Source organism: Simochromis diagramma, unplaced genomic scaffold, assembly GCF_900408965.1.
Source record: "Simochromis diagramma unplaced genomic scaffold, fSimDia1.1 OVJJ01000414.1, whole genome shotgun sequence".
In the NCBI taxonomy this organism is placed as follows: domain Eukaryota; kingdom Metazoa; phylum Chordata; class Actinopteri; order Cichliformes; family Cichlidae; genus Simochromis; species Simochromis diagramma.
The window spans coordinates 39,631-66,725 of NW_024387240.1; the positions used below are offsets into that span (position 1 = coordinate 39,631).

Below are 27,095 nucleotides of genomic sequence, written 5' to 3' on the forward strand. Positions count from 1 at the left end.
CTGGACTGTTTGTAGCGGAGATGACAATAAAGTTTACTTTGACTTCAGCAGCGAGCAGGCGCACCGAGGGCTCTCGCGCTCACTTTTCGTGTACAGAATTTCGAAAAAACATCGGTGCAAATTATAAGTCTGTATCATGATGTCTGGTGTACTGGTGTTTTTATTTTTGTTTTATTTTGCGAGCTGATTATTAGACGCTGCTCCAGCCGGTCAGAGACTCCCCGCCGCCCCGCCCTCTCCTCCATGTACCGCAAGCAGCAGACGCACCTCGCAAACGGAGGGCGCCCTTACTCCCAGCAAATGGGCGATAGAAAGCCTGTACCATTCCCAATATGGCTGGCTGATGTCGGGGCAGCATGAGTACAAGCATTTACAATGTAATTGTAAAATACAATGTAACAATTGTAAACTACGACACAGAGCGATTTCAAAAAAGAACGATAGAGAGAATAAAAATAGAGTTTTTACTGAGCTCCTGCTGTCACTGACTGCAGCACTTTCCCCTCGGATGGAATAAGGAAGTCTCTGAATACGTCTCTATGAGCTTTTACTTTGAAGGTTGAAACCGAAAGTAAAACTTTCTTGTTACAGCTGGAAAGTTAGAGCCGTGTGAGTTTTTGGGTGTCGCGTGGAGCAGAGTTGGTTATCGTCTCTGCCACAGGAGGATGAAGAGCCTCGTGTCCTTCCTGCTGCTCGTGCACGGTAAGAACTTTGAACCCGTGTATAGTTGGGCTGCCGTCAGCCACAGGGGGATGTTTTCAGTATTTACCGGTCCCTGCTTCAAATACGTGAATAACAGAATGCTGGATGAGCCACACTCAGTCACAGCTGAGTCTGTTACTCTCCAGGTTTTACAAGTAGTTTTGTATTTTACAAATGAAGCTTTGTCTCCGACTGAATGCGGAGTTTATTTTAACTCTTATATGTTAACCCAGTTTTTTTTTTTACTTTTAAGAGCATGATCAGGATGTTTCACAACATTTTCACAGTAAAGCAAGCGGTTGGCTGATCTCGGGTGACCTGTAGGAACTTTTATTAATGTCTTTCAAACAGAAGCAACACAAATGGTTGACATTTGTGTTGCTTCTGCTTCTTCTCAGCTTTACGTCATTAATACACCATAATCCCTGAGCTCTGACCAGGGATGCTCCCACACAATCTGCAGTGATCAAACGTTTGCATTTCACTGATTTTACTGTCAAAGTAGGGGATGATGCTGGTGTACCAGGAAGAAGTTTCCGTGTGTGTTTTTAGCTGGACTGAAAAGGATTTTTACCCTGAGGCAGGAACGTTCAGGCTTAAAATGACTCTATATCATTTATGACAGATTAGATTAGACCAACAAGTCATTTACAGCAATTTGAATACAGGCAATAATTTTTTTGCCAATTAGCAGAAAGTGTGTGTGTGAGGATTTGTCTAACAGCAGACAGAGAAGCGCATATGCTGAATGAGCTGCTTTTAAGGAAATAAACATGTCTGAGGTCAGGTTAATCAGGGAAGGTGTGCAGTGACGTGAGATAATGAGCTTGTTTCAAATGTAAAAAGTGGAGTTTTGAAAACATAGAGGGTAAAAATATGAGCTCCCCGAGAAATGCTCAAGTACAGAAACCTGAAAATGAAACATCTGGAATTCAGAGAAGTGCTGGAGTTTGAAAATGGAAAATGGTCCATGTTTCCTCTTTAACATCAGTCTGTGAGCTGAGGATAGCAGCGGTTCTGGTCTGATGGAGGGTTCTAGCTGCTCAGCTGTCCTGGCTCTGCTTCGTCCTGTTGTTGAGCTCATGATGCTCCAGATGTTGTCAGCTGGTGAAAGGTCCAGACGGTTCAGCAGCCGGACTCTTCTCTTATGAAGCTGTGTTGCTGGAATAGATGAAGTCTGCGGTTTAGCATCCTTTGCTCAAACACGAAGGCCTTGCAAGAAAAACTTGTCTGCATGGAGCAGATGTTTCTTTGGCTCTTGATCATACTTTTGAGCGCTGATGGAGGCTCCTGATGGGTTTCAATATGTTTTCAAAGGTTTCTAGTGTTACACACTGTGGTCATTACTGGTACTAATTTAAAACCTGTTGTTAGAACTCATCCCGACATGTGACCCACCCTGTGGACAGACTGAATGACGACACTCTGTTTCTCTTATCAGTTTCCCAGCATGCCTCAGGGGTGGAAGTGTATGATGTGTATGAAGGGGAGGAGTCTGTCCTGCTGCCCTGTCAGGTACCTGTTAATGTTTCCAGTAGCTCCACAGCAGTGGTTTGGGACCGTGATGAGTTCAAGATCCCAACAGTCCACATGCGTGTGCAGAGCGGCGATGATATTCTGAATGATCAGAACCATCGTTACACCAACCGAACATCGATGAAAGCCGACGCCCTGCAGACTGGAGACCTCAGCCTCACCCTGAGGAACCCTACAGTCTCTGATGGTGGGACCTACACCTGCATCGTCCGCAAATATGGACAAGATCAGAGCAAGACCCATGTGCAACTGAAGGTCAAAGGTCAGTGTGTGAAACTGTCTGTACTGTCGTTATGATGTGTGTACAGTAATGTGTGAGCGGAGTGTGAGATGTTGTAACTCTGAGCTCACACATCACCACTGGCTGATAACTAGGGCTGCCACAAACAATTATTCTGATAGTCGACTAGTCACCGATTATTTTTGCGATTAGTCGACTAATCAGATCATCATCCATTGGACGTAAAACATACAGCTTATTGCACCAGCAGCATCTGCTCTTATATAACTATCATTAGCTTACAGCTTTAGGTGTTTAAGGTATGTGCTAACTAAAAATAAAGACAAGATGATAGTTTATTAAATTTTAATGAAATTTGCAGATTGTTTCGGTGAAGTTTAATAAACTCCTTGCTTTCTAAAATATAACAGGACACCGGAGTAAATTCTCGAGCATCTCACACTTCTGATGATCAGCTGTCTGCTTGACGTTTATTCAGCTGTGTAAAAACTATAACTTTAATCTCAACCAAACCGATTTACTCAGGAACAAATAAAATACTAAAAAAAGCCAAACAATAACATGTTTAAGTTATCTAAGTGACTTATGTATGTTTAACCTGAGTAGCGAAAGACGGCGGTGGGTTTGAAAACGATTTGCCGGGAGTCCGGTGTTCTCACGGCTCTAGTGAGCCTAGCCCCCGGCTAGCTATCGAGCTAGTGAGTAACAGACGTCTCCGAAAACGTCGGAGCGCTTTTGAAAATATGCGGTGTCTTGATAAACTGAGCAGATATTTGAGGTTTACACAGCTACATTCTCACCTGAAAATATGTTAAACATTTATTTTGTGACACAGAAAGAATAATAAGAGTAATATTAAAACTAACTAGCTGCCGCCATTGTTGGAAACTGAGCTGGGCTGCGCTATGAATTCTGGGACACAGCTGATTCTTCTTCGGGGTTTAACGGCAGCTGGCATCCTTGTACATGCAGTGCTGCCATCTTCTGTTTCAGTCCGTTATTACACTCTTAAATCCTACTACTTATTCCTGCGTCTTTTGCGATCTTACAAAGCTTCAAACGACGCGTCGACTATTAAATCAGTGGTCGACGATTTTGATAGTCGACGTAATCGTGACTAGTCGACTAATCGTGGCAGCCCTACTGATAACACACATTCCAAAACACTGACTAAAGGTTCGTGGAATTATACAAGTTCCATGGCCATTAAGTACACTCATGGGACACTTCATTAGGTACACCTGTAAGCTGTTCATTGATTTAAATATCTAATCAGCCAGTCACATGACACCAACTTACTGCACCTAGGCATGTAGACATGCTGAAAACAACCTGCAGAAGTTCAAACTAACCAACAGAATGGATTCAATTCAATTCAGTTAAATTCAGTTTTATTTATATAGCACCAAATCACAAGAACATTCGCCCCAAGGCGCTTTATATTGTATGGAAGGACAATGATGGAGATGGAACAATGATTTTAGTGACTCTAAATGTGGCAATGAGTGCTGGTTTGAATACTTCACAAACTGGTGATTTGCAGGGATTTTCCCTCCAATCATCTGTGAGTTTACAGAGAAGGTCTGAAACACAGCTGCAGGCTAAGGCCACACCTTGGTAAATGGACTGGTTCTTATATAGCGCTTTTCTACTGTTCTGAGCACTCAAAGCGCTTTACACAACTTGTGCATTCACCCACTCACACCCATTCGTGCTTTCTAAGTAACATTCACACACATTCATACTCTGATGGATGCATCGGAGAGCAATTTGGGGTTAATATCTTGCCCAAGGATATTTGGCATGCAGACTAGGGGAAGCCAGGAATCGAACCACCAACCTTCTGATCAGTAGATGACCTGCTCTACCGCCTGAGTTACAGCCACATCTATCTGCTAAGACCAGAGCACAGACTCATTGGACAACAGCGGGGTAGCATCTGTTTCCTGGCTTCTGCTGCAACATTCAGAGGTAAAGTCAGAGTTTGGTGAAAACATCTTGAAAGCATGGATCCATGCTAACTTAAAGGCTTAGACAGCTGGTGGTGTGATGGTGTAGGGGAGATTTTCCTGAGACACTTTTGGCCACTTAAATACCAACTGAGTATTGTTTAAACCCCACAGCCATGAGTACGATTGCTGACCGTGTCCATCCCATAATGACCTCAGTGTATGCTTCCTGCAGGGTAACAAAGCTGAGATCATCTCAGACATGACAATGAGTTTACTGCACTCTGACGGCCTCCACAGTAACACATCTCAGTCCAACAGAGCGTCCTTGGTATGTGCTGGAACAGAAGAGTCACATGATAAATGTGCAGCATGTGAGTGATGATGTCACATCTGAGCCATTAACAAGCAAAGGAACAGGATACCAGCAAAGTGTACCTAATAAATTGTCCAGTGAGGCTCTGTGACATTGACTCTGTAATGGTGTGAAATGTAAACTGAGAGATGTCAAAGTGTCTCCAGCAGGGGACACAATTCAACTTCAACACATATACACTCACTGCCACTTTATTAGGCACACCTGTTCAGCTTTCCTTTAATGCAAATATCTAATCAACCAATCACATGGCAGCAGCTCAGTGCATGCTGTAACTAATAAAATGTCTGCTTAGTAAGAACCTATCATCTTTTCACTTATAGGTTGCTGACATCTTGCTAGCTGAGCTGTAGATTGTACGGTCCACTTTTGTTACATTAAATAAAAATTGCATCTAAAATGATTTTATTTTGTGAATGAGCTCATTGATCAGGACACAGAGTAGTGAACGAGTGAGGAAATCTGCTGTGAATGTTTCATGTTCAGGTTTCTTCTGTTCACCACAGAGCGTCCTCCGACCTGGCCCTGGGTCCTCTCTGGCATCCTGGCTATCTTGGCTCTCCTGGCTGTCAGCAGTGGGATCGTCATGTGTTATAGATATAAAAGGATGAAATGCCCAGCAGGTATGATGACCTTGTGTCGGCGTGTGCTGCTGTTTGGTTTGTTGTTGTAAACCAGAACTGGACTGGAAGTAATGAGTGAATGATTTTCCTCTTATTCTTCCTTTGTGGGCACTCATTTGATCTGAGCTTTGTGCAGTTATGGATTGATGCTAATTTGCAACACTTGAGATTTGTGGCCCTAAAGATCTCCAGTGGATACAGTTGTTCTTATTTTTCTGTCCTTCATGACTTCAGCACTGAAACAATCGAACACGTTCTCTTTGAGGTCCTGGTAGAATGATGTGTTGGTTGTTGGTGTTGTGTGCACACCTCATGATCTGCTCTGTCTCCTCACAGACAGCCAGGTATTGATGGTGGAGATGTTGGAGGGAGAGAAAAAGTCTGTCCTGCTGCCCTTTAAAACCACAGAGGATCTTCCCCAGGACGCCACAGTGGAGTGGAGACTCACTGACCCCAAACACATGCAGGTTCACGTGTATGACAGTGGAAAAAATCAGCCGGACAAACAGGACGAGGTGTACCAAGGCCGCACAGAGATGAAGGAAGAGCCACTGAGAGATAAAGACCTCAGTCTGAAACTAAAAGAGCCCCGCGTTACTGACACCGGAGTCTACACCTGCACCGTCAGCAGCAAGGATGGAAGCCTCCTACTTCAGAAAGTGGTGTCTCTCACTGTCAGAGGTGAGTGGAACAGCTTTGATTGTCTTCTGGATCCTCCATAAATTTGAACAAAATCAAGCTACTGCTGACACACTTTCATTTGAATGAATAAATGCAGCCTCACACATCAACACACAAGCAGTCGAGCTCCAAGTCAGAGAAACACTGGAAACAGGAGCTGCTGGTTACACAGCAGAGGACATGATGGAGGATCCACCTCACTGATGTCTGTCTGTCTCATGTTCTACTGTGTTCTCCTCTCAGAGAGCCAGATGGAGACGGTGGAGGTGACAGAATGGAACAAGTCTGTCCTGCTGCCCTTTAAAACCAAAGATGACCTTTCTCAGGATGCCACAGTGGAGTGGAGACGCTCAGACTCCAAACACAGGAAAGTTCACACGTTTCAGAGCAGCCAGCACCTTTCAGGTGAAGAGGACGAGATTTACAGAGGTCGCACAGAGATGAACAAAGAGGCACTGAGAATCGGAGACCTCAGTCTGACCCTGAAAGACCTCCGACTAACTGACAGTGGAGTCTACACCTGTACTGTCTGCACGCATGGAAAAGTCCTGAAACAGAAGGTGGTGGTGCTCAGTGTCAGAGGTCAGTAAGCACATCACAGAAGCTGTCGTATGTTGTCAATTCCTGTTGTCAACACTCTGGACTCCATTGACTGTATGAAAAACATGAAAAAAGGAAATCTGCACTACTGGCCAAAAGTTTTAGAACACCCCACTTTTTCCAGGTATTTACTGGAATACAAGTTGTTCAATTCCAATGAATAGCTTGAAATGGTACCAAGGTAAGATGTGAACTGCCAGAGAAATCTTCACTTTCTAGTTTGTACAATACTTTCATTTCAAAGTGCAATTTTACGACATAATTTTCAATAAAAAACTGTGGTGTTCTACAACTTTTGACAGGTAGTACATCTGACCAAGCATAACCATCTTAAACTTAACATATAGGTAAATAAGCAGTTAGCAGTGGCACTTCATTACTTTGTGTGTTAGATATTTAATAGTTGTTCTGCCTCGATTAGAGTTAACATGTTTATAGTCAGTGTTGGGGAGTAACGGAATACAGTGGGGCAAAAAAGTATTTAGTCAGCCACCGATTGTGCAAGTTCCCCCACTTAAAATGATGACAGAGGTCAGTAATTTGCACCAGAGGTACACTTCAACTGTGAGAGACAGAATGTGAAAAAAAAATCCATGAATCCACATGGTAGGATTTGTAAAGAATTTATTCGTAAATCAGGGTGGAAAATAAGTATTTGGTCAATAACAAAAATACAACTCAGTACTGTGTAACATAACCTTTGTTGGCAATAACAGAGGTCAAACGTTTACTATAGGTCTTTACCAGGTTTGCACACACAGTAGCTGGTATTTTGGCCCATTCCTCCATGCAGATCTTCTCGAGAGCAGTGATGTTTTGGGGCTGTTGCCGAGCAACACGGACTTTCAACTCCCGCCACAGATTTTCTATGGGGTTGAGGTCTGGAGACTGGCTAGGCCACTCCAGGACTTTCAAATGCTTCTTACGGAGCCACTCCTTTGTTGCCCGGGCGGTGTGTTTTGGATCATTGTCATGTTGGAAGACCCAGCCTCGTTTCATCTTCAAAGTTCTCACTGATGGAAGGAGGTTTTGGCTCAAAATCTCACGATACATGGCCCCATTCATTCTGTCCTTAACACGGATCAGTCGTCCTGTCCCCTTGGCAGAAAAACAGCCCCATAGCATGATGTTTCCACCCCCATGCTTCACAGCAGGTATGGTGTTCTTGGGATGCAACTCAGTATTCGTCTTCCTCCAAGCACGACGAGTTGAGTTTATACCAAAAAGTTCTACTTTGGTTTCATCTGACCACATGACATTCTCCCAATCCTCTGCTGTATCATCCATGTGCTCTCTGGCAAACTTCAGACGGGCCTGGACATGCACTGGCTTCAGCAGCGGAACACGTCTGGCACTGCGGGATTTGATTCCCTGCCGTTGTAGTGTGTTACTGATGGTGACCTTTGTTACTTTGGTCCCAGCTCTCTGCAGGTCATTCACCAGGTCCCCCCGTGTGGTTCTGGGATCTTTGCTCACCGTTCTCATGATCATTTTGACCCCACGGGATGAGATCTTGCGTGGAGCCCCAGATCGAGGGAGATTATCAGTGGTCTTGTATGTCTTCCATTTTCTGATGATTGCTCCCACAGTTGATTTTTTCACACCAAGCTGCTTGCCTATTGTAGATTCACTCTTCCCAGTCTGGTGCAGGTCTACAATACTTTTCCTGGTGTCCTTCGAAAGCTCTTTGGTCTTGGCCATGGCGGCGTTTGGAGTCTGACTGTTTGAGGCTGTGGACAGGTGTCTTTTATACAGATGATGAGTTCAAACAGGTGCCATTCATACAGGTAACGAGTGGGGGACAGAAAAGCTTCTTACAGAAGACATTACAGGTCTGTGAGAGCCAGAGATTTTCCTTGTTTGAGGTGACCAAATACTTATTTTCCACCCTGATTTACGAATAAATTCTTTACAAATCCTACCATGTGGATTCATGGATTTTTTTTTCACATTCTGTCTCTCACAGTTGAAGTGTACCTCTGGTGCAAATTACTGACCTCTGTCATCATTTTAAGTGGGGGAACGTGCACAATCGGTGGCTGACTAAATACTTTTTTGCCCCACTGTACATGTACCGCCGTTACATATTTAAAATACAAAATATGAGTAACTGTATTCCGTTACAGTTACCGTTTAAAAAGGTGGTATTTAGAATACAGTTACTTTGTTGAAATAAATGGATTACACTGCGGTTCTTTCCTTGTTTCATATTGTGGCGGGTCAGGACTGTTTGGGTTTTGTTTGACAGCTACGTTCTGTTGTTCCAGGCGGCAGCATTACGGTTGCCATGGTTACAGGGTGACGCTCTCTCTCTGCGTGTTTCCTGGGTGAGAGAGCGCCTTTTTCTTGTTGTTGTGCTAAGCTAATTGACCCTGTGCACGAGACAATGCTAACTTCCTGGTTTGAGACCGGATGTGGGGTTGTACATTTCCGGTAGCTTTACTTTGCGGTCAATCGCTACTGCGAAGATATCCTCCAAAATCATGTCCAAAACTCGAAAACGGAAAGATCGCGTTAAGTTACAAAGAGCAGAAGGTGGGAACACTCACCGCTGTTGTGTCATAAAAAATCTAATGATCAACTTTGATGTTTAAAGAGTTTAGATCGATCAGTTGTTTACATCACTCAACACAAGAAGAACTGCATCACTGCAACAGAAGACACATCGTCCACATTCAGAAGCACATCTCTGTATAGTGACTGGTCTCATGATTTAAACAGGCAAATGTTCAGCATTCAAACTACAGGTGAACAACAGTCAAACCAGATGTTTCCCCGTTATGTCGAGACCAGCTAGTCAAGTACACACCTACACAGCATGTTAACAAACCGTGAAAAAAGCCACACAAAAAATGAATGATTGTTGGTAACGGTTTCTCGACAAGTCAATGAACATCATTTACAGATATATTGGGTAAATGCCCGAGACATCTATAGAAATGTAAATCGCCGCTTGATTCATTCATTTGCTTAACTTGTTTTGGACCGTAAACAGGGCGTGAATAGGACACCGGAAATAAAGCTCCCCACAGGAGTTTCCGCACCGGAAGTAGCATATGCTAACGTGCACATAGTCTATAGGCAGAATGCTACCAGTATAGCTCTAAAGAATGTAGCATCATAGGCAGTGTAGTCTGTGCTGCAGGGAGAATGGACTGTCATACTCGTTATGTGTCTGTGAGCGAGGGAGGGAGAAAAAGGAAAAGTACGAGCTGTCATCGAGCAGAAACGGGAGCTGGAAGCATGTAAATATAATAACAACCACTGCAGCCAAGAAGAGTGCCTGACGAGCCCAGCTGTAAGTAAGCTATTAAGACTCGTAGGGCTGCTCAATTAATCGAATTTTAATCACGATTACGATCTGGGCTTTCAACGATCATTAAAAATGACTGAGCCAATTATTAGCCCCTCCCTCGTGCTTTACTCTCGCGCTGCTCCGTGTGGCAAATCGAGCGCACCTCTCTGTATTTCGAACAGGCACCACAACAATTAAGAGGACCCGAGGGAAGCTCGGAAAGCTCGGAAAGCTAAGCAGAAGTTATTTGGAGAGGAGAGTGACTGCCGTTGGTTGAAAAGAGAGGTAAAAAAAAAAAAAACTTCAGTGGTGTGGAAACATTATGGGTTCGCGGAGTCAGACGTGGATCAAGTAGACATAGTGGTCGTGTCCAAATTCATGGGCTGCATCCTCCTGAGGCCGCATTTGTAGACCGATTACGTCACAGCGACGCGCCGAAGGCTGTCCAAATTCGTAGACTCCTCCGAATGCAGCCGACAAACGCCTCCTCCTTTTCCCCGAATTTGAAGGATGGGTCGGGTGTGTCCTTCGTGGCCCACCATATCCCAGAATTCATAGCGCGGCCCAGCCAAACTCCAGTTTCCAACAATGGCGGCCGCTACTAAGTTTTAAAATTACTAATACTAATCTTTCTGGCTCACAAAATAAACTTTTAACATATTTTCAGGCGAGGAAGTAGCTGTGTAAACATCAAATATCTGCTCGGTTTATCAAGATATCGCATATTTGCAAAAGTGCTTTGACGTTTTTGGAGACATCTGCTACCCACCAGCTCGATAGCTAGTCGGGAGCTCGAGGGTTACTGATGCGGCCGAGAACGGCACAACTCCCGGCACATCATTTTCAGATCACCACGGACTTTCGCTGCTCGGGTTAAACGTAAAATATAAGTCACTTAGACAACCTAAAAATGTTATTGTTGGGCTTTTTTTCAGTGTTTTGTTTGTTCGTGAGTAAATCGGTTTGGCTGAGATTAAAGTTATTAGATTAGATAAAAGAAAACTTTATTAATCCCCCGGGTGGGTTCCTCCTTGGTTTTTACACAGCTGACTAAACGTGAAACAGAAAACTGATTAAACACAAGTGTGAGACAGTCGAGAATTTACGCCAGTGTCCTGTTATATTTTAGATAGCAAGGATCAGACGGCTGAGTTTATTAAACTCCACCAAGACAGCGGTGACGCTAATCAGAAGGCTAGACCATCCAATTTCACGGCCGTTTACTTCCGGCCTACCCAACCTTCTGAGGACCCGGCCCACGTAGACCGCGAAGGCCGGGTCCTCAGGGGGATGCAGCCCATGAATTTGGACACGACCGCCGTGTAAACTTTGCTACGGTGTCATAGCTGCACCACAGAGCAACACTGCAAAGTTCACTAAACATAGATGTTTAGATTTTTCATTTATTTTTTATATTGCAAACATTTGCACTGTTATCAGTATTTGCACACTGTTTTATATTATTTTTTAAAGTCATTATTCAATCTATTGTTATTGTTAACCCTTTAAATCCCTGTGGAACCGGAACCGTAAGCTAGCGCAATAATTTTTTTGCATATGAAACCAGAGGAGTTGTACTTACATCTTATGCCATCAGCTTGTCCTCAGTCACGGTTTCCTTCCACATAAAGCTTTGCAAAAATTGCATTAAAAGTGCTTGCAGGAACAAAAACATAATATTCCAGAAACAGGCTTTGCCGATCCTATCAGCTGTTCGTAACACTTCCCACATTGAAAAAGACGTCAAGACGAACTATCGCATGTCCGCCATTTCCTGTTCGAAACCAGAAGTGACGTCATTTTTCGCGGAAAATGTAGTTTTTTACTTGTAGGCCTTAAAAGCCTATACTGGTGTTTTTATAAGTCATTTTTACCTTTTCTGAATAGTTTCTGGGATGCTTAGAACTCGAATTGCACTGCTGGAAATAGTTTATTTTGATGCACATGCTGTTTTCTTTGCAAATTTGCATCATAGGATTGTTTTTTGTTTTTCCTGCAGTATATAAAAATTGCTGTATCTCCAAAATAAAACTATGAAGACACTCAAATAAAATTTCCTGTGGTGGGAAACAATTTTTTGCAACTTTTTAGTATTTAAAGTTTTGAGGGATAAACCTCTTAAATTTCTCCAAGTAGAAATATATGTACAAAAATCAAAAACGATTTTCAATTTTTTTTGTAGTTTATTGCACTTTTTGCAATTAATGTAATTACTATGGACTTAATGCATACATATTATTAAGATATAGGCTATAATAGTTGTATTGATATATAGCAACTTTATATGCTCCCAAAAATGGCACTACAGCATGTAAAAAAAAAAAAAAAAGCTCTGGCGGACTTGGTTCTATGGTAGGTCTTAAAGGGTTAAATAAATATCGTCAAATAATCGAGATCTCAATTTCAGTGAAAATTATCGTGATTATCATTTTTGCCATAATCGAGCAGCCCTAAAGACTCGACTGTACACTGTGTTCGTGTTTTCCTCCAAAAACAATAAGTTCCATTGCAGCAGCCTTTCAACGCCTCTCTCTGTCTCTCGCTAGCAAAGTTGACCCAGACAACAAAGTAAAGCTATTTTTCGGCTACGAGCCCGACACGAACCCAACGTATTAGCCAGAGGTCCCTTTACTACGGTTCGGAGCCGCGGACCTTCAGTAATAGTAATAAATCACACAGCAATAGTACATTCACGTAGTTGTAAACAGCATGATAATATATTAAGTAATCCAAAGTATTCAGAATACTCTGATTGAGTAACGTAACGGAATACGTTACAGAATACATTTCGGGGCATGTATTCTGTATTCTGTAATGGAATACATTTTAAAAGTAACCTTCCCAACACTGTTTATAGTAAATCCCAAAAAGTTGATTCTGTTCATCTGGATGTCACATTTTCAGTGGGAGAAACATTTCATTGTGTGTGCTCAGCCCGTGTGAGGTTTATGTGTGTATAGATGTGTGTATTACTTTGTGTGCCTCCGACTGAGTGTGAAAGAAACTCATCCCAACACCTTCCTACCAAGTCCAAGGTGTTCTGGTTGTGGTGTTTAGAGCTGCCTACCAGTGGGTTCAGGATCGAAGCCAAAAACTTTGATCTTTCAGTTTCAGTACTGAGTAAAAAAATGTGTGGTTTATTTTAATCAATGGGTTTGAAAAGCAAGTGCTGAAATTTCTTTGAGTTTCTCTGTAAGCACTCATTTAAATCCTGCTGTTAAAGGTATTTTACTATTTATTTGAATTTTTCTAAACATCTGCTAGTGCAAACTCACCTGCAGCTAGAGTATCATTGAGAGAGTGAAGAGCTGGTCCAGTTTCAGTGACCTAGAAGAAAACCACATTGTTCTTCCTCTATCCAAAGTACAACTAATGGATGGACTCTCCCTTCCAGCACCCTGGCACAGACTTTCCCAGGGAGGGTGAGGAGTGTGATCCTCCTACAGCTGGAACACACCCTCAGGTCCCCCTTCTTCACCTCCTAAGACCCGAACAACAAATTACCAGATTTCTTTTTACCTGATTTTTGTTTCTAAGAAAATGAGAGCCACATATGAGGATATTTGTTTAAAATTTCAATAGAACAGTAACAGTATAATGTCCTCGTAAGTGGATATCAGGGGTATGTAGAGCAAGATTTAGTATTTTGGTCTAAATAACCCAAAATGTGATTTCCAAATATGTGGATGCCAGGTCCTAGGAGGTTAACCATCTTAAAGCCAACCAAACTCTGCTTCTTGGAGTGGAGTCCTGCTGACTCCAACTGCACACAAGGCCCATGACAGAATCCCAACAAGACAGTTTTTTTTTCCATGGCTTCTCTGAACTCCTCCCACATCCTAGTTTTTCCTTCAGCTACCACCCAAGCCACGTTCTGCTTAGCCTGTTGGTACTCATCAGCTGCCTCCTACGTCCCACAGGGAAACAGAGCCCGATAGGACTCTTTCTTCTGCCTGATGTCTCAGTCAGAATGCTGTAGGTGATGGGAGTTGAAGATCTTAGAGACCAGGACTTCTGCCAGGCATTCCCAGAGAAACCTTGCTATATATTTAGGTGCGCCAGGTCTCCAATGCATACAGCGTCCAAGACATTCGGCTTCAGATTGATCATCAATCACATGCATACACATGCTTACAAGTGCACACACATACATACATAGTGCCTTGTCTTTTGTAACCATTGGAGGGGTTTTACAATGGGAGGCGCTTGTGTGTACTGTAACTGTTTTCAATAAAAGGCGGTAAGTTGAGTCGAGGTCATCTGTGGTTGGATTCAGTGCTTTCCTGAGACACCAGGCGGGCCTCCCTTGGTAGCAAGTAAAAGATGTTCGTCTTGTTTGTCGTTAATGACAATAAGTTTCTTAACCAGCGGGGCCTGTGGAAGCGCAGACCCAACATCTGTAGTGTCTGTTTGTCTATTCTGGCAAGTACATTGAAAGTAAAGCAAAAGATGGAGTACTTGTATATGTATACACATAAAGGGCCAACAAATGTGCCTGTGTGAACATTCACATTAAATAAATATTGTACCTGGAACTGCTTATATCCCTCATACACGCTCCTACAGGCTTTGGGGGTTTCCGATGATGCACTAAACAAATTTTTTTCATGCCCATATTTCACTCCCTGTATGTTCATACGCCACTAGTTCATGTCCTGAACTTTGTCTTCTTTCTGCTGCAGTTTGTTATTTGTCCTGTTTGTTATGTGTGGTCTCTCTGATCTTCTTCCTCTACCCCCTCACCACTCAAAAGATGGCTACACCTCCTTGATCCTGTTTCTATTGGAAGTATCTTCTTTTAAAATGAATGAGATTACCTGATCAGTGTGGTTCTCTCTTTGGTATTTTAGAGTTATTTTCATTGTAAAGCACTCGGATATACTTTTGTCGGGATCTGACACTACATAAATCAAACTGATATGAATTAACTGCAGCACATAACTTCTGCCTGTCTGTACAACTTGTTTCTCCTTTCTTCAGTCTACGAGCTTCAGACAGTGGAGGTGACACCGGGGGTGAAGCGTGTTCTGCTTCCCTTCAAAACCACAGCTGACCTGCCTGAGGACGTCAGAGTGGAGTGGAGACGTTCAGACCTTGAAGATGTGAAGGTCCTTGTTTATGAGAACAGCCAAAACAAGCATGAAGAGCAACACCAGGACTATCAAGGCCGCACTGAGATGAATGAAGAGCTACTGAGAACCGGAGACCTCAGTCTGACCCTGAAAGACCTCCGACCTACTGACAGTGGAGTCTACACCTGCACCGTCTACAAAAATGATGGAGCCATCCTGAAACAGAAAATAGTGATACTCACTATCAGAGGTCAGTAAACTCATCTGAGGTCAGTAAATGTATAACTTGTGTCTGTATTTACAGCTCATGTTGTATTTTATCAGACTACCAGGTGGAAATAGTCGAAGTAACAAAGGGGAAGAAGTCTGTGCTGCTGCCCTTTAAAACCACTCTTGATCTACCCGATGATGTCACAATCGAGTGGAGACGTGGTGATTCCAGAGACACGGTCCACACCTATCAGGATGGCCAAAACCTGCTAGAAGAACAGGGGCAGGATTATAGAGGTCGCACAGAGATGAATAAAGAGCCACTGAGGACTGGAGACCTCAGTCTGACCCTGAAAGACCCCCAAAACACCCACAGTGGTTTCTACATGTGCACAGTCTCCCAGGGTGAAGACATCCTGAGACAGAAAATTGTGACGCTTACTGTCAGAGGTCAGTGAATGCAGCTTCCTCCACCCACTGCTCTTTTAGTTGAGGAACTGCTGTGAAAACATCAAGTGTCCATTTTTGTTGAGTGTCAGATGCCAAATAGATTCACTTAATACACTCATTCTGAAACAATATTTAAATGTTAACTATTAGTGTAATTTCATGGTTCTGCTTTGTCTTGAAATGAGGAAAGGTTCCCATAGTTTTCTTTGATATCACTGAGTAATGGTTGCAGTCCTGATTCCGATGTCTCAAATATTCTTGATAACTCGCACCAGAGATTGAAGACAAGTTAAATGAGACTCTGAATCAATGTTGTCTGTTTCCTCTGCAGGAAAACATGGTGCAAGCTTTACAGAGCAGTTTCAAGGCTTCAGAAATAAGAGAAAACCCATGACTGATGGACCTTCTTCCACTGCGTAAAGTCCTCTTCCTCTTCTTGTTGTTGTTTGTTGTAAAGTTGGTGTGAAATGTAAAGACTGGAGCTGGACCATTTATAATGAATCTTTAACTGAGCGCACATCCTGCAGGTTTAAATCCAATATTTGCTAAAACCTCAGCTCACATCAGAACCTGAATCATTCATCCTTCTTTCAGTCTTCTTTACTGATCAAGTTTGTTTTATTTATATTAAATATCTAAGTGTAATCATGTGACTCATTATTTGGATCTTGATGTCAAACTGGAAATAACAATGTTACATATGTTGGTCTTTTGCTTGCTTCTTCCTGATTGTCTGTTCTGTCTTCTCTGGACCAGGATTCATGAATCTATTCCACTCACTACTAAAGAAGCAAGTTAAATGGAGGAGAAGAGCTGGCAGGTAGGTCATTGTGCACAGCCGTCCTTCTCACAAATGTTTGATTCAAATTACATGCAGATCTGTGTTTGATCCAGTGTGTATCTCTGACTGACTGTTCTCTCTCACCTTTGGAAAAGGACCATCTTTCGGATTACCTTTGTATTTGGGCCACTTAGTTTTCCCTGTATACTCCTCTTTGGTTCCACTTTTAGAAAACATAATCTCGGATGGACACCTGCTCATTCTCTGCAGCTGGATCCTTCACTTCCTGTCTGACAGACGCCAAGTGGTCAGACTGGGCAGCATCACCTCATCCCCCATCACACTGAACACTGGTGCTCCACAGGGGTGTGTACTGAGCCCTCTCCTGTACTCACTCTACACCTACGACTGCACGGCCACTAACAACTCCAACATCATTGTGAAGTATGTGGACAACACCACAGTGGTGGGTCTTATCACCAACGGTGATGAAATGACTTACAGGGAGGAGGTCACTGTTGCCGAGACAACCATCTTACCCTCAACATCGCAAAGACAAAGGAGTTGATAGTGGACTTCTGGAGGTGCAGAGAAGCACACACCCCCATCACCATCAACGAAGCTGCTGTGGAGAGAGTGAGCAGCTTCCGTTTCCTGGGTGTACATCTGGAAGACGATCTCACATAGTCAGTACACACAAACAAAACAGTCTCCTTCTTTCTCAGGAGACTGAAAAGATTTGGCGTAAGCCCCCATATCCTCAGGACCTTACCGCTGTGCCACTGAGAGCATCCTCACTGGATGCATCACCACCTGGTATGACAACAGCACTGCTTACAACTGCAAAGCTCACCAAAGAGTAGTGCGGTGTGCTGAACGGATAATTGGAGGTGAGCTTCCCTCCCTCCAGGACATCTACAGGTCGACATTCGTGTAATTGTCGATTTCGACACTATGCATATTCAGTAATGCAAATACACTCTTATATTTGTACATGTATTTATCCATTCTTATATTTTGCTTTGTTCTTATGTTTTTGTATTTTGCACACCTGTTGCTTGTGAAGCTTGCACACAAGAATTTCACTCTCATGTGCTGTTCCAGTGTACCAGTAATGGGATGTGACAATAAAAGTGATTTGATTTGATTAGACGTTTAAAGACGGTCTGTCTTTCGAGCTTTGAGAGTTCCCAGTGCATACATCTGACACGTTTTCTTTGGATTTTCTTTATTGATTGTCTGGGTCAGCTGCTACAACTACTCAGGTTCATGAGCATGTGGATGCCGAGGGTCCGGGCTGATGCAAAAATGTTTATGTACCCCCTCTGCTGAGTTCTCCTGATACAATTTACTTTCTCTAGTAAAATTAGGTCTGAGACTTCATTAATGATAAAGTTAAAGCTCTGATAGATTGTTGCAGTAGCGACCCAAGCTCATTAAGCAGACCAACTTGTGTTATTACCGACCTAATAGCCTGTTGTCTTACTGACCATGAAAGCAACCCTGGGTAAGATACTGATCCTGAGATATTGTTTTGGTCTCAAGTGGTCTCGATGACCGACCTCGTCAGGTATCCTTCATGTCCCTTTTGGAGCTAAAAAGAGGTCAGGCTAGCTTTCCTGCTTGTCAATGCAAATGAACATGTGTAGACCTTCAGTGTGCTCACAGACATGTTCCAGTGTGAGGGGAGTTCATTGATCAAGTCTGCACCTGGAGGAAAAGTGTCTCCTCTTTATTACACTGTGACTTGTAAGAGACATATTTTTACATTCTTATATCTGTTGTTGTCTCCATCCATCCATTCGCTTCCGCTTCTCCTTTTCAGGGTCGCGGGGGGCGCTGGAGCCTATCCCAGCTGTCATAGGGCGAGAGGCGGAGTACACCCTGGACAGTTCGCCAGTCTGTCGCAGGGCTAACACACAAGGACAGACAACCATTCGCACTCACATTCATTCACACCTCGTGGCAATTTGGATTATCCAATTAGCCTATCCCCACAAGCTGCATGTCTTTGGACAGTGGGAGGAAGCCGGAGTACCCGGAGAAAACCCGCGCAAACACGGGGAGAACATGCAAACTCCAGACAGACAGAAAGACCCCGGCCTGATGGTGGAATTGAACTCGGGACCTTCTTGCTGTGCGGCAACAGTGCTAACCACCGTGCCACCGTGCTGCCCTCTGTTGTTGTCTGTGAAGTAAATATACAAAGCAGGTCACGATGCAGTTTAAAGTAACCTGTGTAAAAGTGACTTTGTTGTCTGGCTTCTGAAGATGGTCCAGTTTATACAATACAGATACATTAGATTAGCTCTCTTCGTATTTAATGTTTTAATTTATTTTCATGAATTTATTTAATTAAAAAGGAGAGACTTTAGAGAAATCCCCCCCCCCGTCAAAAGTTGGCTATCAATCCAGTCCATATGCTCTGGCACAGACCCCGCCCACTGATCACCCGGCAGTGCATGAACTTGACTTTTACTTTCATCTTTCTGCACATTCACAGTTCCAGCTCATGTTTGTACTGCAGGTTATCAGACATGACCATTAATGCTGAAGCAAAGATGTGACACTGACCGATAGTGAAACTGAGACACTGACCACAGAAGTCCAGGATTCTGGTCAGACCAGAGACACAAAAACACAAAAATAAAAACAAATAGTGGATTTGTATGATCTCTGTAACCAGTTTTATGGATTATCCTTATGGCCCTTTTTTGTAATAGAAAGATTGATGATAGCGAACATTTGTAAGTATTGCCCGAAACCTCTGCACAGTAATTCAAATACGGTGCAATCAGGGAACAATAGAGACTGTGGAGTGATTTGTGTTCCAGCATGTGTTTTACTTTACTCAAGATTGAGACACTTCCTGAAATTTTGTTATGTATATGATTTATATCAGACTTCCAGTTTAATTTATCATCTATAATCACACCAAGAAACTTATGTTCAAGTACTCTTTCAATTTCCACACCATCTACATGAATCTGCACTTGTGCATTTCTAAGGGAATTCCCAAATAAGATAATTTTAGTTTTACTTAGATTTAGCGATAGTTTGTTCCTGTTAAACCATTTTTTAATTTTGCACATTTCTGAAGTAATTGTATCCAGCAGCTCCTTTAGATTCCCCCCAGAACAAAAAATATTTGTGTCATCTGCAAATAATACTAATTTTAATATATCAGATGCCTTACAAATATCATTTATATAAATAACAAATAATTTTGGACCCAGTACAGAGCCTTGTGGAACACCACAAGCAATGTCCAAGCACACAGCAAATTCAAAAGTGTTAAATGTTTTGCTGTTAATAGTCTTCTTGCAAAAGCAGAGTTAATTTTACTCTAAGCAGAGTCACATTCTTTTAATGTAACTCTGAGGTGTAAAATGATAGTAGTTAAAATCGAGTGTTAAAAATGAGTGTTTCTCTGTCAAATCTGGAGGTGTTACAATGGAAACATTAACTCTTGACCTCTTAACTCTGAACTCCTAGAGGGGCCATGACACCAACAGAGTAAATTCACAGACTCCGCCCCCAGCACGGCTCCAATCGAAGCTGAAGTGAAGCCGTTTCAGAACATTTTGCTCTACATATTTGAGTTGTTTGCCATGCTTGGTAAGTCGTTTTTTCAAAGATTGTTTCAATTATTATCAACTTTTACTTCTGTGGCTCTTTGGAGTTGAGACAAAGCTGTGTGAAAGTCATTAGCCATGTTGCTCGCTGATAGCATAACATTCTGTTTTAGCTAGCTGAAAGGTATTGTTTGCGGGCAAATACCACAGCCTTGAAAAAAAGCTTGCATGTGAATTTTCAGTCAAACTTTTGGTCAAATACACCTAAAACAATGTGTAGAATGTGAAATGTTGGTATAATGGTGCTACTTGAAGCCTGAAAACGATCGCCCATAAAAAAAACTAAAAAAAACATGAGCAAACAGCAGTAGCAGACGTCCTGACTGGGTTCTACATTAGCATTTAGATCCCTCCAGTTTTATGCACACGGTTTAGGTAAAAATGAAAAAGGTTGAGGTTTTACATTTAGTTCAGTATTACCTGTTGCCTGTGTCCTTGTCTTTTGGGAAAATACTTTACACAAGTAATGGCTCAAAGAGGATTCCTTTTTTTTTTTTTACTGTGCTGCAATTGTTTACTGGATTATTTGTGCCATTAATTAGTGTCAACTAATTTTTATTCAATCTCCACACAGGATATGCTTGTGAAGATGGAATATGGGGGAGAGCAGAAGTGCGTTGAAGTTCCACAAAGGGATGAATGAAGGACATGCATATTGTATTGAAGAAATAAGTGATGAGAATGCTGTTATTTGCATTTACCATGTCAGACCTTTTGATAAACACAATTCTAATGAAAGTGAGAACATGTACACTGTTACATCTTTCAGAAAATGTTTTGAAATTGTGGTGCACAGTTCAGAATAAATGTTTTTCAAAAACCATTGCATCTTTTTAGTAAATGTTTATTTCCAAAAGAAATTTCTAGAAGTTCAGAACAGTAAAATTCCCACTTTTTAGAATGAATTAGAAGATAACTCTTACGTAGTTAAACTAAAATACTCTTTGAGAGTTAATATATAAACTCTTAACACCAAGTGTTAAATTATCAACTCCAGACAGATTTGGTGTTTAACACTAAATCAGAGTTAACGTACCAACTCTCCAAAAAGAGTTAAATTAACACTCTCTGGTGTGGACCCATATAGACACTTTAATAGTGTTGAAATCAAATCCGACAGTGTTAATTTGGACATGCTGGATTTGCTGTGCATGATGAGGAATGGACACCCAGCTTCACAAATTGTTTCCGGTCACTTAAATAATTTTTCACCCAGTGCAGTACAACCCCCCTGATCCCATACCGTTCCAGTTTATTAATTAATATGTGATGATTGATTGTGTCGAATGCTTTCTTGAGATCCAGAAATACTCCAGCTGCATACTGTTTCTGATCTATAGCATCCGTAATCTCCTCAATTGATTCGATTAATGCCAGAGATGTTGATCTTTTTGATCTGAATCCATATTGACTGTCAGAGAGTAATTTATATTTATCTAAGAATTTGTCTAATCGTTTATTAAACAGGTTTTCTAGGATTTTGGAGAATTGTGGTAGTAAAGAAACAGGCCTGTAATTTGTGAAGTGGCGTCTATCCCCGGTTTTATACAGCGGCACAACTTTAGCTATTTTCATTTTGTTTGGCACTTTTCCCGTCTGAAATGATAAGTTGCAAATATATGTTAGAGGTCCTACAATTCCTTCAATGACCTTCTTGACGATTTTCATGTCAATATCGTTACAATCAGTAGATGTTTTATATTTACACATGTGTACAATGTCAATTATTTCTTTTTCCTCCACTGATGTGAGGAACATTGAGTTAGGGTTCCTATCAATCAGGTTTTCACTACAGTCTACTGATGGCAGTGACTCAGGAATTTGTTCTGCCAGGTTTGGTCCAATATTTACAAAATAACGATTAAAGCCGTTGACCTTATCAGCAGTGTTTTCCATAATATTGCCATTATCGATAAAGTATTGAGGATAACTTTGTTGTCCAGAATTATTTTTAATGATACCGTTTAAAACATCCCATATTCCTTTCATATTATGTTTATTGTTGTTCAATGTTTTACTATAATACTCCTTTCTACATACACGTATAATATTGGTCAACTTATTTTTGTATTTTTTATATTTATTTTCAGCATCTTTTGTTCTTTGTTTTAGGTATTCCCTATAGAGTGTATTTTTCTTTTTACATGCATTTTGTAAACCCTTAGTGATCCATGGTCTATCTGAATATTTGTGCTTTCTGTTGCATTTTATTGTTGGACAGTTTTTATCGTACAACTCCATGAATATTCTTAAAAATATGCCATATGCAATATCAATATCAGTTTCTTTGTACACATTGTCCCAGTCCTGATTTAATAGATCGTTCTTAAGTGCATTCATAGTTTCTTCTGTCCTTACACGTCTGTATATCAGTTGTTCTTCATGCTGATTTTTCTTATAATTAGTGTCATAAACTGTAAAAACTGGTAGGTGATCACTGATGTCATTAATTAATATTCTGCTCACAATGTTGTTTCCCATATTGTTAGTGAAAATTTTGTCACGTAAGGTGGCACAATGTGGTGTAATTCTGCCAGGCCTGGTTATTTTAGGAATACAGCTAAATACAGCTAATTATTACATTTTTCTCTTTTTCCTTATAAATTTCAATTGTTATACATTCTAGTAAATTATCAATTACAGTTGTCGTACTTTCTACCACCTTGTAGTTTAGGTTTTTATCCACATACACAGCTACTCCCCCTCCACTCTTGTTCCTTCTATTTACAAAATTCACTTCATATCCCTGCAGGCCAAAGTCCAGTCCTTTCTCCGCATTGATCCATGTTTCAGAAATGGCACACATGGATCAATGCTTGCCATTAATATATATGCTTGCAGAAGGAAGGTCATGACATTTCATACATTGGAATAAATGTCTTCATTTTGATATTTTATAATGTAAAAGAGCACATGTCACATATCATTGTGTGACATTTATCATTATCATCGTTTATTTATAAATAAGAGCTTAATAAAGACACGGCACGCTTAATTTCTTAGGCATGAAGATAGAGCGACCTTTATCCAGAAGTGACAATTATGCTTGTGGCTAAGCCATTCTAAACAGACTTCCAAAATCTTAGAGTGCATGATGCTGTGTCAGTAAAGGGTGACTCATTACACAGAGTTTATTACACAGGGTGCCCTTGTTTAATGAACCATCTGTTGGGGTTCATGGATTTGACACCTTAGCATTGTGAAAGCGGGTGTACATGCTTCTGGCTGAGCACAAGATTTCTGCTTTCAACTTCAAATTTCACTTCTAAATGAAATTCAAAATGTTTTTGTAAATATGCCTAATTTGACTTCTAAGGCGCGCACACACACACACACACACACACACACACACACACACACACACACAGAGAAAAAGAGGATAGTTTACTACACATCATAAAACACAATCATTAATCTATAATGCTCCTACTCTATCTTTCTGTTCTGACTTTAGAGATTTCACTAGCTCTGCTAACAGTCAGCATGCAGAGTGCACCGAGGGGGTTACGTTAACCGGTTTGTTTACATATTCCACTCTCCGTGTTCCACATGTTGCATTCGCAGATTCTCATTTTCACCGAACGATCGTCTCTTTCCGCCTGGTCTTGTGTCTCTGTGCTTCTGTAACATAAAGAACGAGCTGACATTTTTCTCACGAAACCAGCGATCAGCTCAACAGACCCTCAGTTTACCTGCATGCATCCTCCTCCTCATCTGTCAGCTGTTTAACACCTGCTGCTAATTCAAGAAACACGCCCACGTTACCTGGTGATAGTCACAGTTTAACTGGGCAGCCGGTGCTCGATATAAAGCAATGTCAGCGCATTTTTCTGCACAAGATAAGGAAATATAGTGTTTTCCCCGAGCGCAGAGCTGCTGGAGCTTGTTTCCTTACAGAGCACTTTATAAGCGAACAGCTTCATCAGCGGCTGATGTCCAATCACCGGCACACAGCTTTGAAACCTCAGCTGAGTTTTAGCTCTCAGTGGTTAAACGCTGGACTTCATTCCCTCAGGTTCTGTCTGTCGGGTCACGTTTACTTCGCTGTTTTATTTACAACTGAGCAAATCGGTTTGGCTGAGGTTAAAGTTATGTGAAACCGGGAAGGAAAAAGGAAAAGAGAAAACAAAAAAAAATTCAAAGTGGAATCCCAGACTAAAACGCAAACATATGAGACCAAATAACCCAACCCTGGGGCCCGTTCTTCGTACGTCGCTTACTACATCCAAGATCAAATGACACATCCAAGACCAAACCATCGCGCTAACCGTGAGCTCGCTATTCCGGTTCTCCGAACACACCTGCTGTTGACGATCAGTACAGCTGGATGAAGTAATGTGAGATCACTGGGTGTCGTAAAAGGGGCTACGCATCGATAGTAGAAACATTGATCGGCAACCCTCTGATTGGTCGGCGAAAATGTCGAAGGATCGCGCTCGGCTCGGTATTTTTCGGCAGCAGAGCAAGAACTCTTGATTGAGGGATTTCAGGAGTTTCAGAGTTTAATCAGAACGCAAGAGAACACTGCAAAGGCTGCAAAAGCAAGGAGAGAGGGCTGGCAGGAAGTTGCTGACAAATTAAACTCGTAAGTAATTTAATAATAACAGAGTGGATTGATATAGCGCTTTTCAAGGCACCCAAAGCGCTTTACAATGCCACTATTCAGTCACTCTCACATTCACACACTGGTGGAGGCAGCTACAGTTGTAGCCACAGCTGCCCTGGGGCAGACTGACAGAAGCCAGGCTGCCATATCGCGCCATCGGCCCCTCTGGCCAACACCAGTAGGCAAGTAGGGTAGATTTATTATATTACACTATATTATCCAATATTATATTACATTATATTATATTATGTTATATTATATCCCCTTACACATTAGAGCCACAACAGGACCCACTAGAACATGGGAACAAGTAAAAGTGAAATATAAGAATATTCTACAGAATGGTAATATTTATCTCTTATATTGCTTTTCGTCTCTTGGAAAGAGACCCTGGAATAATCTGTTTGTTTGTTCATAACAGCAACCAAGAAAAGGGCAGAGCAAAAAAAGACAGGTGGTGGTCCTGCACCCCCTCGTCAACAAGTTGGTTAAGTGAATAATATCCTCACGGGAAACTCGATATCTCTCTATGAGCACACTGTCGCGCTGAGCTAAAGGATCCTGTCTGTCCCGCAATATACGCTGAATTCTGAGGACTCTCCTTATCAATCTTGCACCTTCCTCAATGGGTGGCTCGCGTAAACGGACAGGACATGGCTGCGACAGACTTCCCAAATCCACCTTCGATTTTATAGCCGTGGTCTCTCATCTTGATTACACGAAGTATTTTGCCATTACTACTCTGAAATATGACTTACATCTGTAATAATCACATACATGTAATAGAATGTTAATAGTACATTTCCCTTTTTTAGGAAATGACCTGTATGTATCTGTGTGACATCAATAACAGGATCAAGTGCTGCATTATCTTTAGTTACATTGATGTTATTTATTTATGGTGAAACAGTGGTGGAATATCGCTGTTGCTTTCGTGTAAATGAAGCGGACATACCTGCGTGGCCGCGATCTAATCCTGTTTACATAAAGTAAACCTGCTCCCCAGCAGGTTTACGCTTACGGCTCTGTTGCTATGGCAGCAAGTCCCGGATGAGCTTCGGGGAACCGAATGATCCAAGCTCACGCAAAATCGTCAACAATCTAATCCAGCTAACCTACTTAGCGAGGTACGAAGAACGGGCCCCTGGGGGACAAGCACAAAGTCCCATATTCAAAGTTTCAGGAGGCCGACCCAGATGACAGCAGTACAAGAGTTCACACGGTTCAGGTGGCCGACCAGGAGGCCAACGGTTCAGTAGTCCATAGTTCAAGGGTTCAGGTGGCCGGCCACGAGTCCAATGGTGGCGATGGAGCAGATCAGGAGGCCGACAACGTGGAAAATGGCAGTGGCGAAACAGGCATGCACTGTCAAGCCTAGGCGGAGTAGTCGAACGCAGATTCACTGAGCGCTCAACACAGACAGCATCGTCAGAAGGAAAGTTAATAAAATAAATTACAAATTTTGTATTGTTCGTTAACTGAACTTTCAAAACAGAGCTACCTAGATCACTTAAATTACACAATGTGTATTGTTTGTGTATTTACACACAAGCACTCATATATATTCAAATAATTTTTAAAAAATGTTCATTTACCTGTTACTACCACACACAGAATCAAGTTGTTGGTACTTCCTGGGTTGTGTAGCCGCTAGGTAACAAAAGTTCAACACTGCGTCTAGCATCCTGGCACAAGTCGCGTGCGGAGAGAGGGTGAGAGAAAGAAAAAAAACCCCACGGATCCCAATAAGGAGCCGGCTCGCGTCGTTCACTTCAAAGATCTGGCTCTAAGAGCCGTTTCGTTCGCGACTGACACATTACTACCAATCACAGAAACATGAACTTCAATATTGATCAGATCAATACGTACAGCTCTGATGGCACCAACATCTTCTTGAACTCTTCGTTGTTGGTGATATGTGGCCCTCTGCTGGTTTGAAGATAAACTGCATGATGTCCGTTTAATGAGCACAGATGACATTAAGTGTTTTAAAATCTGCTTTTTCTAATTGTTCAGGGTCCCCCTTCAGGAAACAGCTTCAACAAACTCTGGCTTTCAAAATAAGACCTCAGTCTGAGTTTTTAAAAAAGCTCTTATTTTGGAGGGAGCTGACATTAAATATACATGTTATCGGTCCATCAATTGGCTTTATTAGCAGTTATTAGCTCCATAATTTTAGCTCAGATTGGCCCTCCTGCACCTGCTAGCAGGCTCGGTAGGTCGTTTTCACCAATTGGTGAGCCGGATCACTATGTCGCTGTTGGAGGGACGATGATGAATCCAGATCCAGTACAGACAGACTCCAGTTCACTTCACACTGAGAAGGGCACTTGTTGGT

The 27,095-nt window shown here is 42.0% G+C and overlaps 1 protein-coding gene across 2 annotated transcripts; it reads left to right on the top strand.

Annotated features, from left to right (window-relative positions):
* Positions 1-514: 514 nt before the first annotated feature.
* Positions 515-16,874, top strand: LOC120747030. 2 transcript variants are annotated; one of them, XM_040052599.1, is made up of 10 exons: positions 515-702; positions 2,144-2,500; positions 5,311-5,427; positions 5,764-6,108; positions 6,352-6,690; positions 14,984-15,325; positions 15,400-15,735; positions 16,067-16,151; positions 16,492-16,555; positions 16,672-16,874. In XM_040052599.1, the coding sequence occupies exons 1-9, from the start codon at positions 666-668 to the stop codon at positions 16,532-16,534; spliced, it is 2,001 nt and encodes a 666-aa protein (XP_039908533.1). In that variant the 5' UTR covers positions 515-665; the 3' UTR covers positions 16,535-16,555; positions 16,672-16,874. The 2 variants fall into 2 exon arrangements, with proteins under 2 accessions (XP_039908533.1, XP_039908532.1); XM_040052598.1 differs by lacking the exon at positions 16,672-16,874 and having other exon boundaries at positions 16,492-16,665.
* Positions 16,875-27,095: the final 10,221 nt, after the last annotated feature.